Raw genomic sequence first — 17,329 nt, 5'->3', positions numbered from 1 at the left:
ATAGCCCTCTGACAATGACTGACACATCCCTAAATTTACTAAACATGCTTAATTCAATGTCAGGATTGTTGGAAGCCAGAGCAGCAATTAGCAAAAATAGGAACAAACTCTCCAACGGGACAAGATACAAGCCCATCAGTGGGACTTCTAACATATATACAAAAAAAAAATAATAATATAGATTAATTTTACAGCAAAAGTAGCATTTAAACATAACCTTGAAAAAAATATTTAATGTTTTTTTTTTCATTTTTTGTTGGGCTGGGAATATTTTATAGAGTATTAAAGTTGAACCTAACTCTCGGATCATCTGGACTCTACACAAAGACAAGTGTTAAATAAGATATGGATATCTATGAAAAAAGGCTTAGCCAATGGAGTATTAAATTCAGTAGGCTTTGTCATGTGTTAAATTATTTTTTACTATGCCCAAATCTTGTGCAACATAACTCACTTATATTGAGATATAAATATCGTATAATACTCGGCATGTATTTTTTTAGCATGTGACATACCTTGATCTATTAGAGTTATGGCAACTTCCACATATGGTGAGAGTAGTTTTTTTTATTAAAGGAGAATGTAAGCTATAGGCTATAAAAACCTGTTGTGGCAGCTGCATTTTTCAGGATGTGCAAGAGATGGGTGTTTGGTTACCTTTTTTAACTTAAGAAAAATTTTAAGTCTTGGCAGTCTAGTAAATTGGCAATGGATAACAGAGTCCTTTTACCTTTTAGCCGTTTGGATCAATTCCACTTCAATTCCACTTCAAGGTGCTGGTGATTGAAAGCTCTGATGCCATTTGGTGGATTATATGAAAAGACACTTTCATATTTATGATTTTAAAATATTAGTTATTCTGTGACCAGAAAGTGAGAATAACCCAGTGTCTTTTGACTTCCATCTGCTTTGACTTGAGATTCCAGTCTATTATTCTGAGTATATTATATTTAATTCAGTGGTAAATTGTAAGTTTTCATTTTTAGAAAGAATTCAAACCTAGCTACAAATTTGTAATATAAAAAAAAAACAAATGAAATTTGTATTATGCATGTTATGGAGTACTTTACTTAACAAGGCAATAAGCTTTGTAACAAAAAAACACATCATGGAGAGAGCTACAAAAGAATTCTTCTTCTTTCGGCTGCTCCCATTAGGGGTTGCCACAGCGGATCATTTTCTTCCATATCTTTCTGTCCTCTGCATCTTGTTCTGTTACACCCATCACCTGCATGTCCTCTCTCACCACATCCATAAACCTTCTCTTAGGCCTTCCTCTTTTCCTCTTCCCTGGCAGCTCTATCCTTAGCATCCTTCTTCCAATATACCCAGCACCTCTCCTCTGCACATGTCCAAACCAACTCAATCTCACCTCTCTGACTTTGTCTCGCAACCATCTAACTTGTGCTGACCCTCTAATGTACTCATTTCTAATCCTGTCCATCCTCGTCACACCTAGGAGAGAGCTACAAAAGAATAATTGTATTAAAAATACTTGAAGTGGGCCCATATGCACCCATATGGAATACTTCTCAATTTTTAACGGTTGTGTGTTGGCAGTGTTTGCTGCATACTGGTGGTGTTTTCAAGTGTACCAGTACACATCATATAAATTCAAGCCCCACCCCCTCCCAGTTGTCATTTAAATGTTAGCGTATTACAGTTCTGGCATTTGAGTATATGGACAACATGCAATTTTCCCAAACAAGTCAAATAAAACAGTCATCAAGCAAGAACCTATGTACTGTGATGTGACAGCTTACAGGCGTTGCTGCCATGTTGGCCTAAATTTAAAGTTAATTGTTGGTAAAAGACTGGAGTTTAAGATTATAGGCACTAAGGCAAATATTAATCATGCATTTCTGCTTTAAATCAAAAAGTATAAAAGTATAAGGCTTAGCAAGTACAGTGTGTGCATTTGTTTGAGAAATGTTACATTTTCTTCATTATTAACCAATAATGAAAGAATTGTTTGGTGCTTTGCATGAAAAAGCTGACATATGTTGTTCAGCATTGATCGCTTCAAAAAGAAAATGAAATTGCTTATTGACTAATTTGTGCAGATTTGTTTCATAATGCATTGAACCATGAAATTCAAATTTAGATTGTGCAGGATTTAAATAGCTCAAAGAAATTACTATATGAAGCTGTTCTACTTGTGCAAACTCAGTGAGGGTCAAGTGAATACCTTATGCTATTTGTACTGTCATCAGTTTTTCGTTTTTTTTGCAAAATACCCTAACATTTATAATTACAATTTTTGGTGGCACCTTGTTGAATCAATTATGTGCACAAATGCATTCTAATGTTCTTTTTATTTTATTTAATTGTGAAATAACATTCTCCAGTGCTATTCAGAAGTTCTGCTTTGTTTATTGGCTAAGCACAAAGTACATTTTAATGAAATGAAGTCATGTTTATTTTAAAGCAATGTGCAATGCATATTTAAAAGGGGGTGCCTGGGGTGCAAGAAGCTGCTGGGGTAAGGACTTCACTACTGTAATGCAGAGTGGCTTAAAGCCTCCAGGAAAGAGAAAGAGAGAAGGCATGAAAGGTATAGAAGCCTTTGGGTAAGTGGGCAGGATGCCCTCACAGGGTAATAAGCAAGTGCAAGTCCACTAGGAAGAAGAATAGGAAGTTGTGTTTGAGTAGAAATGTGCAGCTTCCCCAGAAGATATCAAGGGCCTGGCCTTATTATTAAAGTGTGAGTGAGGCCAGAGAGAGCAGACCTTCTGGACCTTCTACAGGACATCTGGATATAATTTAGGGGGAATAGCAAGTACCAGTTTGACCATTCCAGGGCAAGCTCTTCAAGGATTGGCAGGTTTTCACTTTCCCACCCTTTCACTAAAGGGCAGCATTGCATTGGTTCCTAAAGGCAATAGGTATTGATGATGTTACCTGAGAGTCCTTGCACTTTAAATAAACTGAAAGCTTAGGGTTGCAAGAATCTGAGCGACAACTAGAAGATGTTTTATAGTAGTGTTCCTGGAACAAACATAAAGCTGTCCATAGCCCAGGAAATGACTCTGTGGTTTGGCCAGAAATTACCCCAGGAAAGGATTTTAAGTCCCTCAAGACCAGGGATGTATGTTTGAGGTCTTTTCATTTACTTTGGTATTGTTTGCTGTCAATGTATTTGCTGGTAGATACTGGTGTGTATATATATATATATATATATATATATATATATATATATATATATATATATATATATATATATATATATATGTGTGTGTGTGTGTGTGTGTGTGTGTGTGTGTGTGTGTATATATATATAGAGAGAGAGAGAGAGAGAGAGAGAGAGAGAGAGAGAGAGAGAGTGCTGTTGGGAGAAGACCTTCCTACTTTCTTCTTGCCCTGAAAGTGCTTCCAGGAAGACATGACATGGCACTGGAAGCATTCCTTGGTCCAGCTTAAAAAGGAGCCACTTAGCAGAAGTGGATAAAGAGGAAGATTTTTGTGGTTTATTTGTTGTTGTGGCTGATTATTTAAAAGAGGATTGCCACTCTCACCTCATAGTACTGCATCCTCCAACCATCCTTCTGCTGATACCAGCATAGTAGAAACATCCCCACCCACAGCTACAGCAGCGCAGGTCAGCTGAGAGCTGAGGAGACTTCGTGCCAGCAAAGCAGCAGGTCCAGATGGAGTATCGCCACGACTGCTGAAGGCCTGTACGCTGGAACTGGAGAGTCCTCTACAGCGCATTTTCAACCTGAGCCTGGAACAAGGGAGAGTTCTGAGGCTTTGGAAAACATCTTGTATCACCCCAGTCCCAAAGGTACCACGTCCTAGTGAGCTGAACGACTTCCGGCCTGTTGCTCTGACGTCACATTTTGTGAAGACCATGGAGCGGCTGCTGCTTCACCACCTGAGGCCACAGGTCTGCCACACCCTCGATCCTCTGCAGTTCGCATACCAGGAGAAGGTGGGAGCGGAGGATGCCATCATCTATATGCTACACCGATCCCTCTCCCACTTGGACAGAGGCAGTGGTGCTGTAAGAATTATGTTTTTGGACTTCTCTAGCGCCTTCAACACCATCCAACCTCTGCTCCTTAGAGAGAAGCTGACAGAGATGGGAGTAGATTCACATTTGGTGGCATGGATCGTGGACTATCTTACAGACAGACCTCAGTATGTGCGTCTCGGGAACTGCAGGTCTGACATTGTGGTCAGAAACACAGGAGCACCGCAAGGGACAGTACTTTCTCCGGTCCTGTTCAACCTATTTACATCAGACACCCAATACGACTCGGAGTCCTGCCACATACAAAAGTTTGCTGATGACACTGCTATTGAGGGCTGCATTAGGAGTGGGCAGGAGGAGGAGTATAGGAAGCTAATAAAATACTATGTTAAATGGTGTGACTCAAACCACTTACACCTGAACACCAGCAAGACCAAGGAACTGGTAGTGAATTTTAGGAGGCCCAGTCCCCTCATGGACCTCGTGATCATCAGAGGAGACTGTGTGCAGAGGGTACAAACCTATAAATATTTGGGAGTGCAGCTGGGTGATAAATTGGACTGGACTGCCAATACTGATGCTCTGTGTAAGAAAGGTCAGAGCCGACTATACTTCCTTTGAAGGTTGGGGTCCTTCAACATCTGCAATAAGATGGTGCAGATGTTCTACCAGACGGTTGTGGCGAGTGCCCTCTTCTATGCGGTGATGTGCTGGGGAGGCAGCATAAAGATGAAGGACGACTCACACCTGGACAAACTTGTTAGGAAGGCAGGCTCTACTGTAGGAATAAAGCTGGACAGTTTAACATCTGTTGCAGAGCGACGGGCGCTAAGCAAGCTCCTGTCAATCATGGAGAGTCCACTGCATCCACTGAACAGTGTCATCTCCAGGCAGAGGAGTAGTTTCAGTAACAGACTGCTGTCACTGTCCTACTCCACTGACAGACTGGGGAGATCGTTCCTCCCCCACGCTATGCGACTCTTCAGTTCCACCCAGGGGGTTAAACGCTAACATTATTCAAAGTTATTGTCTGTTTTAACATGCATTTTTATTACTCTTTAATTTAATATTGTTTTTTTTTGTATCAGTATACTGTTGCTGGATTATGTGAATTTCCCTTGGGATTAATAATCTATCTATCTATCTATCTATCTATCTATCTATCTATCTATCTATCTATCTATCTATCTATCTATCTATCTATCTATGTATGTAAAGGAGTTCGTTGTGAATAAATACTCTATATTTTATCACATTATCGTGTGCTGTGTCTGTGGTTTGGGGTTCTCTGGTGCCCATTTATGCAGTATATATATACAGTAATCCCTCCTCGATCGCGGGGGTTGCGTTCCAGAACCCCCCGCGATAGATGAAAATCCGCGAAGTAGAAACCACATGTTTGTATGATTATTTTTATATATTTTAAGCCCTTATAAACTCACCCACACTGTTAACATTATTAGAGCCCTCTAGACATGAAATAGCACCCTTTAGTCAAAAGTTTAAACTGTGCTCCATGACAAGACAGAGATGACAGTTCTTTATCACAATTAAAAGAATGCAAACATATCTTCTCTTCAAACGAGCGGCGTCAGGAGCAGAGAATGTCAGAGAGATAGAGAGAGAGTGACAGAAAAACAAACAATCAAAAAATCAATACGTGCTGTTGGGCTTTTAAGTATGAGCACTGCGATAAAGCAGCCGCAAAGAAGGGAGCAATGTGAAGGTAAGTCTTTCAGCATTTTTTAGAGTAGCCTCCGTATCTTCTAAACAAACAGCCTCTGTGCAAACAGCCCTCTTCTCACCCCCTCCGTCAGGCGCAGAGAACGAGAGAGAGAGAGCGCGCGAGATTAAAGCAAACAATAAAAAAATCAATACGTGCTTTCATTTCTTAGAGGAGCGTCCATATCCTCTAGGCAAACAGCCCCTCTGCTCACACCCCCTCCGTCAGGCGCAGAGAATGTCAGAGAAAGGCCGAGAAAAGCAAACAATCCGCTTGGGGAAGCACATCGTATATCATTGAGGAGTTGTAGTTAATATGTAATACGTGCTCTGATTGGGTAGCTTCTCAGCCATCTGCCAATAGCGTCCCTTGTATGAAATCAACTGGGCAAACAAACTGAGGAAGCATGTACTTTAAATTAAAAGACCCATTGTCCACAGAAATCCGCGAACCAGCGAAAAATACGTGATATATATTTAGATATGCTTACATTTAAAATCCGCGATAGAGTGAAGCCACGAAAGTCGAAGTGCCATATAGGGAGGGATTACTGTACTGCTCAAAAAACTTAAGGAAGACTTTGAAAACACATCAGATCTCAATGCTAAAAAAAATCATGCTCGACATCAACTGGGTAATGGGTTAGGAACAAAAGGATGCCACATTTTGCAGAAATTTCATTGCAGCTACTCAAGATTGTACTCAGTAGTTTGTATGTCCCCCACGTGCTTGTATGCATTCCTGACAATGTTGGGGCATGCTCCTAATGAGATGACGGATGGTTTCCTGGGGGATCTCCTTCCAGATCTGGACCAGGGCATCACTGAGCTGCTGGACAGTCTGAGGTGCAACCTGGTGGCTTTGGATGGACTGAAACATAATGTCCCAGAGGTATTTTATTGGATTTATGTCAGACGAGCGTCGGGGCCAGTCAGTGGTATCACTTCCGTCATCCTCCAGGAACTGCCTGCATACTCTCCCAACATGAGACCGGGCATTGTTGTGCACCAGGAGGAACCCAGGACCCATTGCACCTGCAATAGGGTCTGACAGTGGGTCCAAAGATTTCATCCTGATACCTAACGGCAGTCAAGGTGCCGTTGTGTAGCCTGTAGAGGTCTGTGCGTCCCTCCATGGATATCACTGACCCAACACCAAATTGGTCATGCTGAATGATGTTACAGGCAGCATAACATTCTCCACGGCTTCTCCAGACCCTTTCATGTGGGTCACATGTGCTCAGGGTAAACCTGCTCTCATCTGGGAAAAGTATTGGGCGCCAGTGTTGGACCTGTCAATTCTGGTATTCTATGACAAATGCCAATCAAGCTCCACGGTGCCCGGCACTGAGCACAGGCCCACTAGAGGACATCAGGTTGTAGGGCTCTGGCAGTGCTCATCCTGTTCCTCCTTGGCCAAAGGAACAGATTCCAGTTCTCCTGATGGGTTAAGGACATTCTACAGCCCTGGCCAGCTCTCCTAGAGTAACTGCCAGTCTCCTGAAATCTCCTCAATGCCCTTAAGACTGTGCTGGGAGACACAGCAAACCTTCTGGAAATGGCACGTATTGATCTGCCATTCTGGAGAAGCTGAACTACCTTTGCAACTTCTGTAGAGTCCAGGTATCGCCTGGACACTGACCGTAGCCGAATGCAAAACTAGTGACAAAACAGTCAGAAATAATGAGGAGGGAAAAATATCAGTGGCCTCCATCTGTTAAACCATTCCTGTTTTGGGGGCTGTCTCATTGTTGCCCCTCTAGTGCAATTGTTGTTAATTTCATTAATACCAAATCAGTTGAAACTGATTAAGAAGCCCCTCTCCTACTTAACTGACCATGTCAATATCCCAGAAGTTTTATTGACTTGATGCTATACTCTGATTAAAAAAAGACCAACCTTCTGTTACATAGAGTTTGTGTGCCACTGCAAGGAGGTGAAAGTAGTCACTCAAAGTGGGAGATTTTTATTCGTCTTAATAATGAATGAGTTTCAGGTTTTTGGAATGTTAGTTTTAGACAGATACCTGCGCATAACAATTTAAGAAGTTTTTTATACAGTACTAAGAATAAGTCATTTTTATTATTTACTGTAGAAATGTCTATAAAGTTCTTTATCTGGCCAAAAGGGTGTTTCTTGTTGCTGCAGAAAAATGAGGATATATTTCCGTATAGACAAAAAGGGGCCATTAAAGATAGTTTTGCAATTCCTGGCACACAGTTTAGTAATCTCAGTTATTTTTCTGTTTCAGATTTATTTGCCTGATTTACACAAATTGGAATTAACCCTCATATTAGATTTATCCAGCTTTATATATGAAATATGAATGATTACCAAATGCTCAAAAATGGAACCATATGTTATTTTTCTAAAATGGCATTAAGTCAGTAATTTACTCAATGCTTTTACTTAGAGCTGATTATTACAAAAAGTGTGCATAAATTAAACATGACTGATTTTTCTATTTAATTCCTTTCTTTTCTGCTTCAGTTTTGCGCTGACATCATGGATGAACTTGACACATTTCTTGCACTTGCTCTGGCATGGCGAGAAGACAGTTTACAGGAAATTCGGGCAGACTTTGTGGAGGTCTGCACAAAAGTGACAACCGCCATTGAGACAAGGCTAAAGGAGAGAAGCAAGGAAATTCCTTGGAAAGCCACTGCTCAGAACCTTCATGTACTGTTGTCCACTGCTATTTACATTCATCAGCGAGTAACCCACTATGAGGCCCTTCTGAATGACAACAGCCACAAGTGAGTTGGGTTAAATAAATTGCTCCCCAGATGTAGCAATAGTGCAAATGCAGTGAAGTAGCTAATGAGCCAGATTTTTAACCCATATTGAGTTTATTTGGCTCTGGTAAAGACAGGAGGCGGAGGTGTGGAGGCTGGATAAATGTTACACAAAGGCTGCAAAAAGTACTCAGCAGTAAGGTGTTGAAGGAGGAAAGTGATTAAAAGCAGCCCTACTAGAATTCTACCATGCTTTATCATATTTCTTTTTTCATTAATTCAGTTGGCAGTGAGAATCTTAGTTCTGTGTTTGTGCAGTTAATTCTTAAGGTAATCTGATCCATCCCATATGACGACATCTTAGCTGAAACAAGGTAAAATGTACAGGGCCTCTATCCCACTGTCAGCTTTTTCAGACTTTAGTGTCTTGCAATATGAAATCATTAAATCATTAAAACATATTAAAGTTTGATTGTTTGCAGTTGATGAATACAAAAAAAATAAAACTCACACATTCAAAGTGAAAACACAATTCTATATATGCAGTACTTCAATTTTAGGTATTCAAAAAAGAGACAGATGTTAGTATTCAGCTGTAAGTCAAAATTTGGTGGAAACCCCTTTCTAGCTTTATCATTTAGGTTAAGTATCTCAAGCTTATCACATCTGGATACTGCTGATCTTGCCTGTTCTTAACACTCCTTAGACTCCTAATAGAATGGAGACCATTGGTACACAATATTCTCAATTTAAACATTGTCCACTCTTAAAGACTGATTTTGTTGTTTCAGTTTATTTCAGAGTGGCTTTGATATTATGTTTTAGGACAGCTGGAAGATTAATCTTCTCCCAAGTTTCAGTTCTCTATCACATGGTTATTGGTTTTCCTATAGGATTTGCCTCTACATCCAGTTTGCTCGTTTGTGCTTAGAGGATGGGACACAGGGCACAACATTCACATAGCATGAAGTTGATACCACTGTGCTTTACAGTAGAGATATTTTCTTCAGAGTTAAGTGTGGTGTTATATGATTGGCTCAGATTGTAGTCTAATTAGACCAAAATAGTTAATTTTGGTCTCCTTGGTCTCAAAAGACTATATATAATTATAGCACTTTGAAATTATGTTAGAGGGAAAAAAGAAAATACTAATTATTTGGCCATGGTGGTTTTTAGTAATTAGTAATTTGTATTTAATATGTTGTGATAGCCCAGGGCACATACAGCCACCCTAACCCAGCAAATAACACCCTTTTTTTCAGAGCTTGGGAAGAACTTTTTCCTTGCTCCCTAGAGCACAGCACAGCACAGTACAACATCAAAGTATAAAAGGCACAGTCCCTTCCTTGGGTCACTCTCAGTCCTTCTGCCTCCACTCCCTCTCTGGCAAGCTTTGTCTTCCTCCTTCTGACTCTAGCTCCCCGAATTGAGTGAGCAGGCTTCTTTTGTTTAGCTCCTAGGAGTGCACCAGATGGCTCATCAGTTTTACTCTGGAATCACTCCCAGGTGTGATGGAAGTTAAATGTAGGGCTCTGCAGCTCCTTTTGGTGGCCCTACAAAACCCAACAAGGCTGTACCAAACTCCAACTCCCAGCTTGCCCTGCGGAAATCCATGGTTTCACAGCCGCCCAGCATGGCTGCTTTGTAGCATCCCAAGGAAGGTAGTGCCCTATGGATACTCTCTCCCCAGCTCCTTCCAACCAGCTTGCATCCCAGTAGGTAATGGCTGTGGCTGCCTGTCACGCTGTATTATTGTCCCAAACAAAATTTGGATACAAAACTCATTTTAATGTGTGTACTGTATTACATAGGTCTCTTAGATTCAATTTGAATTTATAATTTATCTTAGGTGAAAATGTGAATAAAAATGATACTACATTAGACATTCTTATATACTGAAATAATAAATAGCTGGAAAGCATTCCATGTGCCACCATTACAAAATACAGATTCTATTTTTTAGTGACCATTTCATTTAGTACAATTCAGGATCGATTTCCACATGCTTGACTACTCTCTTATTCCCCAGTACCATTTTGAATTTACAGCAGTAAACTCATCAACATGTACAACAATATTAAGGACCAAAAAGAGTTACATATATACCAACCACATACAGCAAAGCTATTCTTCTTAGAGGAAGTAACAGAAAACATTCTTAAGGTTGAACAAGTGTTGCTAATTTTTTTTCTTAATGCAACTTTATAACCTAAAAATCAAAGTTGATACAGTTCAGTGGCAGAATAAATTAATAATTAAGGAATTATTAAATGGCAGTTAATGAGGTATTTGTATTTTTTTTATTTTTTTTTATTAATTTTATTACAATCCATACAAAGCAATCAAGTTTTTACAAAGAGAAAAATTAAGTTAAGAACAGATCAATCCCCACCCCTGAGAGAGAGAGCAAGCCAAACGGCGTTAAATTTAAGGCTTGTAAACATACCTAAATTAATAAATTCTCTGTGCTTTATGAACTTATTTTAAAATATTACTGATTAGATTCTGCCATGTTTTGAAAAAGTCTGTAATGGATCCTCTAACTGAGTATTTGATTTTTCCAACTTCAAATAATATAACACATCGGTTTCCTACTGACTTAAAAGAGGAGAGTTTGGGTTCTTCCAGTTTATGAGAATAAGTCTGCGCAAAAGTGTAGTGAATGCAATCACAATTTGTTTGTCTTTCTCCGCTTTAAACCCATCTGGAAGAACACCAAACACAGCTGTTAATGGGTTAGGAGGGATTGTGAGTCCAAGGCTATCTGAAAGGTAATTAAAAATGTTTGTCCAGAATAATGTTAATTTGGTGCAGGACCAGAACATGTGACCTAGTGAGGCTGGGACTTGGTTGCAACGTTCGCAGGTTGGATCATGCCCTGCAAACATTTTGGAGAGTTTTGGTTGAGACAGATGTGCTCGATATATAATTTTAAGTTGTATAATTGTATGCTTTGCGCATATGGAGCTCGATAATGATATTTCTGGGGTGTTTGATTTAGTTTGTGAGTATATTACATTAAACAAGCGTCGAAGATTTGAAGATAAGTGCCGGCCCCTAATAAATCCAGTTTGGTCTTGTGATATTACCGAGGGGAGCACTTTCTCCATCCTTCTGGCTAAGATTTTAGAGAGTATTTTAACGTCGTTATTCAGAAGTGAAATTGGTCTGTATGATGCACATTGTAATAAGTCCTTATTTTGTTTTGGAAAGACAGTGATTAGTGCTTGGCGAAAGGTTTGTGGAAGAGATTGGTTATCTCTGGCTTCTGTAAATGTTGCTAATAGGAGGGGAGCTAGCTGAGCGGAGAATTTCTTGTAAAATTCTGCAGGGTAGCCATCAGGGCCTGCTGCTTTCCCGCCTTGGAGTGACTTTATAGCATCTAGTAATTCTGATAACGCCAGAGGTTTATCAAGTTCCTCCACACTAGAAGCGTCTATTTGTGGTATCTGTAATGTATCCAGAAATGCATTAGATTGTGTATTGTCTTCTTTAAACTCAGTGGTATATAGGGATTTATAGTAGTCTCTGAAAGTGTGCATTATATTTTTGTGTTTGACGATTTTATCTCCGTTCGTAGTAGTGATTACGATTGCGTTGCGCACTTCTTGCTTGTGAATTTGTTGAGCTAAAAGCTTATTAGCTTTCTCCCCATGTTCATAGTAATGATGTCTGGATTTGTAAATTAGTTGTTCAGTTTCTTTAGTTGTCAAGAGGTTTAATTCTGAATGTAGAGCCTGCCTCCTCCTATGTAGAGTCTCGCTTGGTAGTCTGGCATGTTCTTCATCTATTTTAGTAATTTCGCTTTTTATCTCTGCTACTTTCTTGGCTCGGATTTATTTCTGTGGGAAAGATATGAGATAATCTGTCCTCTTAAGAAGGCCTTAAGAGTTTCCCAGAGTATTCCTGCAGAGATCTCGGGGATGTATTTGTCTCTAGAAAGAATTTGATTTGTTTGGATATAAATTCAGTACAATTCTCGTCAGCTAATAGAAGCGGGTTGAGGGCCATCTGCGGGGTGAGTGCATGGGGCTTAGTAATTTTAGCTCCAAGATCATAGGTGCATGGTCAGAAATAACAATAGCATTGTATTTGCAAGATTTAATCTTAGGCAAGAAGTTATTGTCTATAAAGAAGTAATCAATCCTTGAGTAACAATGATGTACTGGTGAGTAGAAAGAATATGTTCTTGAATTTGGGTTTAAAAACCTCCAGGGGTCTGATAAGTTGTGATCAGTTATAAACTTTGTAATTATTTTTGCAGTATTAGATGCCGTTCCCCCTGTGGAGGAAGTCCTATCTAAAAGTGGATTTAGAACACAATTAAAGTCCCCAGCCATTATAACTTTATGAGTGTTCAGATTGGGAATGGATGCAAATAAATTTTGTATAAATTCCTTATCATCAACATTAGGTGCATAAACATTTATCAAGATCATTTTACAGTTAGATAAGTCTCCCATGACCATTACATATCTCCCTTCAGGATCCAATACTACATCTGATGCTACAAATGGTACAGTTCTATGTATGAGAATTCCCACACCTCTAGTTTTCTTAAAAGCTAGAATGGAACATTTGGCCAGTCCAGTCTTTTTGCAGCCGGAACTGATCCTTGCTTATTAAGTGAGTTTCCTGTAGCATTCAGACCTCTTAGTTGAGAGAGTACTTTCTTTCTCTTTAATTCGTGATTCAGGCCTTTAACATTCCAGCTTACAAAGTTAACTGTCCCATCATGGAGACACTGATTCTGAGTTTTTGATGTCATTTTATAGTCTTATTATAATTATAAAGATTGAGAGGATAGATTAGGTATAGATCAGGCCTGCTCTCTTTCTCTCCCCCCCTTAACCCCCCACCCTCCCTTTTTGCCACCCCAAGTGAGCCTAAAACCTACTTCACACAGTCCCAGTCCTCTGACATACCCAGAGACAGAGTACGTCCAAAGCAAAATAAGCTCCAATGCAGCAGTGCTTTAGGGTTAAAAGATAGAGATATCTCAAACTTAAAATATATATATAGTCTTCAGCAATTTTAGTGCATTAAGATGATACACCCAGATAATAAACCCGGGGGATGGTGTTAAAAATGTGTCCAGAAGAAGCATAACAAGTCTTAATGCAGTAATAGCAATAACAGTAAACCAAGGGTATGATATTGAACAGTCTCGTTTAGGGTAGAGATAAAATAATTAGAAAAGAAAAAGAGAAAAAAAAAGAAAGAAAAGGAGGAAAAGAATAATTAAGCACAATAAAACATAAACAGATAGCGCCCTTATAATACTAAGTAATAATGAGAATATATTAGAATATATGCTGATAAAAACCCGTATTTTAAAACAAATAGATCAGACAAAAAATTATTAATCTTTGCTTTATCATTAACTGCCATGACTCACTATTATGTATCAGAATAGTCCTGGGATCAGCTTTCTTAATTCCTTTTCTGCTTCTTCCTTGCTAGCGAAGACATAGAATTGACCCTGCCATTCCACTTTCAGTTTTGCCGGATACAGGAGGCTGTATTTGACACTGGCTTGCCGTAGCTGCTGTTTAATATTATAGAAGGCTGCGCGTTTAGTAGCTGTTGCTGGAGAGAAGTCAGGGAAGATACAAATGTGGTTATTTTCATATATAATATCTTCCTTGTTTCTGAGGAGTGCCATCACCTCTAGCTTAAGTGATAATCGTTCAAAACGAACTATAAAAGATCTTGGTCGGGGTCTGACGGTGTTTGATCAGCGTCGCGTAACGCTGCTATCTCAGATTCTGCTTTAAAGTCATCCAAAATTATTTTAGAAAAAAGTTCAGCTGCGAATTTCACAGGGTTTAAACTTTCTCGATTCTCCGACAGACCTTCAATTCTGACATTATACCTTCTACTCCCATCTTCTAAAGCAGCCAGTCTGTCTCCAAGTTTTTCTCCAAGTTTTTTGCATTCTGAACTGACATTTACTGCTCTTTCCTCGGCACTGGCAGCTAAATGTTCGGCCATTTCAATCCGATTCATGAATGTCTCCTTGAAATCCTCCAATTGATCAGTAAGCGTGCTCAGTTTAACCGAGTTTTCCTGAATGCGCTCTTCAATTTTACCCAGCACCTCTCGAAGCTCAAGTTGCACCTCTTGACGCAGCCTTTCATTTGCCTGTTGGAATTCCTGTCGCAGCCTTTCATTTGCCTGTTGGAATTCCTGTCGCAGCCATTCATTGGCCTGTTTCATCTCCTGTTTCAATTCCTGTTTCACTCTCTCATGTGCCTTTGCCGTTGCTTTCTCATTAGCCTTCTCGCTTTTCTTTATATCTTGCGTGAGCTCAGCGAGCAACACCTTCAGTTCAGATAGTTCAATTGTGCTTTCTTGTACAGTAGATGAAGCAGCAGACTTTGCTGTAGCCGGTGTCCCCGCTGCTCCAGGCTCGCGTAATTGTGTAATTGAAGCCGCGGACATCGAGGCCCTTTCCAGTTTCAGGTGATCTTCTCCAATCGGCGAGCTATCCAGATCTGCACTCACGATTGCACCTTCGCTCCCCTTTTCGATCTCAGCCGGTAACGATATAGCGGACCGTGGTCCCGAGGAGTCTGTGCTTTCTCCCATCTGATCCAGGTCTGTCTCTGAAAGGCCGTATCTTGAACTGGGGCTTGCTGATCGCAGCTTGGATATAGCTTTAGTTTTCGATTCTTTCGAACCCCCCTTCTTGTTGGCCATGTTTATATGTGCTTACATATACTGTAGCAGTCCCTCTCGGGTTGAATAAATACAGGATATCTCAGGATAATAAGCAAATAATATGAAAAATAACACCACTGCTAGCGGAGCTCCACTTCAGACATCCATCTCTCGCATCGGACGAGACCAAGGTATTTATATTTTTTGACCTTAGGAAGACAAAGTGCCTTGCTTGTTGTGGCTAGAGGTTTAAGGTGTTCTGTATTTGAATTGAAAAAAGGAGGAGGAGAAGGTGTGATGTCCCAGGTCATCTATATTGTGATCACCTCTTCTAATATGTCCTACAGAACTTCTCATTAGCCAACTGGAGCAGAGCCGAATGAATCAATCTGAGAAACTGTGCAGGTATATTTATACTGTTGTCAACCGAGGGAATGCACAGTACACAAAAACGAAATGTCGGGATACCAACCTGCAGCCATGCTAGGAGCGTCTCGGTTTTGTAGTTAGGAGACTGAAAAGATAGAGTTAGTTTCCCTCTGCGAGTGGTTTCTCAGGGCTGAGGAAAAAAAGAAGATACTATTGTCAGCGACATCGTCCCCTCATGTCCCAAAGTCCGTATACAATGTAAGCTAAAAAGAAGTACCACATTTCAAACATTTATTCTACAAAAACAAGATAAAATACATTTTTTTTACGACACAAGAAAGGGTTATACAAAATAGATTTTTTCACTATGTTTTAAAAATGATGCCAATGCACTCTTCAAGATGATTTCTGAATGTTTGCATGACTCACTCAGCCATTTCAAGGGGAATAGCAGCGATTTTGTGGTGAATAGCGTCCTTGAGGGCTTCAAAGTTTTGGGTTTGGCGTGTGTATACCTTCAACTTGAGATAGCCCCACAAGAAGAAATTGCATGGAGCGAAATCAGGCGAACATGAAAGCCACCTGACATCATCATGCAGGGAGATCAGCTTCCCCGGAAACATCTTCCAAATGTTTGCACGCTGAACGTCTAGGAGGCTGCAAAACTGATGCCCTTATAGCCAGGATGTTTTCAGGCATTCGTACTGTCCTAGGGTGGCCTGGAGATCTTCTGTTCAATGTTGTACCAGTCTGTGTAAATTTAGCCACCCACTGAAGAATTGTTTTCCGATTTGGGACATCACTGTTAGGAGGAATGCTGAAGTGTGTTCAGAAGGTTTGTTGCATAGTGATGGTGGATTTGTTGTTTTTGAAGAACTCTTTGACAGCGAAAGCACGGTGTGCACTGGACCAAGGCACGTTGCCAACTGAAAAATACAAGGGATCGCCTATCAAAGTACTCCAACCCACTTGGCTGCCTCTACCTTGCACAATGACCTTGAGAAATGTGGTACTTTATTTCGGCTCACCCTGTATATTTTGTAACAAAGAAACAAGAGGAGATGAATAATCTTTGGGACCCCATGAAGGTTAACTCCATGTAATCTTTTAAAACATGAGGTATAGCGAGTTGGAAAAGAAAAGAAACGTTGTGATGATGCAAGAATTCAGCAAGTCTGCCAAAGATTGGCATTGCTTCCAGTGATAAAGGTTCTTGGCAGGAAGAGGCGGGTCAAGGCAGGTGCAAATTGGAAGTGACATCAGAGGTGTCATGGTTGTCAATCTTCCAGTCTGCAAAGAGAGGAATAGAAAAGGTATTAGTTGACATCACGCTCAGGCTTTCTGGAGGAAAATTGCAATTATCTGAACCATTAAACTATCCCGTGTACACATGTGTGACTAATATATATAAAATTGTTTTTTTATACAAACACAAAAATGGGCATTTGTCCTCAAAAACTAAAAAAAATCATAAATTTTCTGAAGTTTTCAACTTCTCCACTCTTGAATACCTACTTTTAGTTTTACAAGTTGTGAAATTTCTTTTTCTCTCTATGATAGCTCCTTCCTTTAATGTTGGATGTATTTCTGCAAAAAGAAGTATACGGTCGTGGCCTATTGATCATTTTACAATGCTGCTTTCATTTTATTCTTAATTTTATTTCCCAATTGCCATTTTAGTTTACAATTGTTTAGCTTACTAATGCTGTTCATAAAGTTCACAATTTGGCAATCAATAGCATTTGCCAATATACAGTGGAATAACTATTTAGGATTAAAAAAACATGGAGCCATTAGGAACATATAATGGTGTAATGTGTACGTTAGTAAAATTTAGCCTACTGTACATTTCAGTCTTACTTGTGTA

At 39.8% G+C, this 17,329-nt stretch overlaps 1 protein-coding gene across 2 annotated transcripts in view; it reads left to right on the top strand.

The window, feature by feature from the left end:
* kiaa0825 (KIAA0825 ortholog) overlaps positions 1–17,329 on the top strand; it is a 409,330-nt gene that overhangs the window by 142,434 nt on the left and 249,567 nt on the right. For both annotated transcript variants that reach the window (XM_039759351.1, XM_039759352.1), the window contains exon 8: positions 8,186–8,451. In XM_039759351.1, the coding sequence (XP_039615285.1) occupies positions 8,186–8,451 (266 nt within the window). The remainder of the gene's footprint in view (positions 1–8,185; positions 8,452–17,329) is intronic.

The sequence above is a fragment of the Polypterus senegalus genome, chromosome 7 (genome assembly GCF_016835505.1).
Source record: "Polypterus senegalus isolate Bchr_013 chromosome 7, ASM1683550v1, whole genome shotgun sequence".
Lineage (NCBI taxonomy): Eukaryota > Metazoa > Chordata > Cladistia > Polypteriformes > Polypteridae > Polypterus > Polypterus senegalus.
This window is presented reverse-complemented; position numbering and strand designations above follow the sequence as displayed.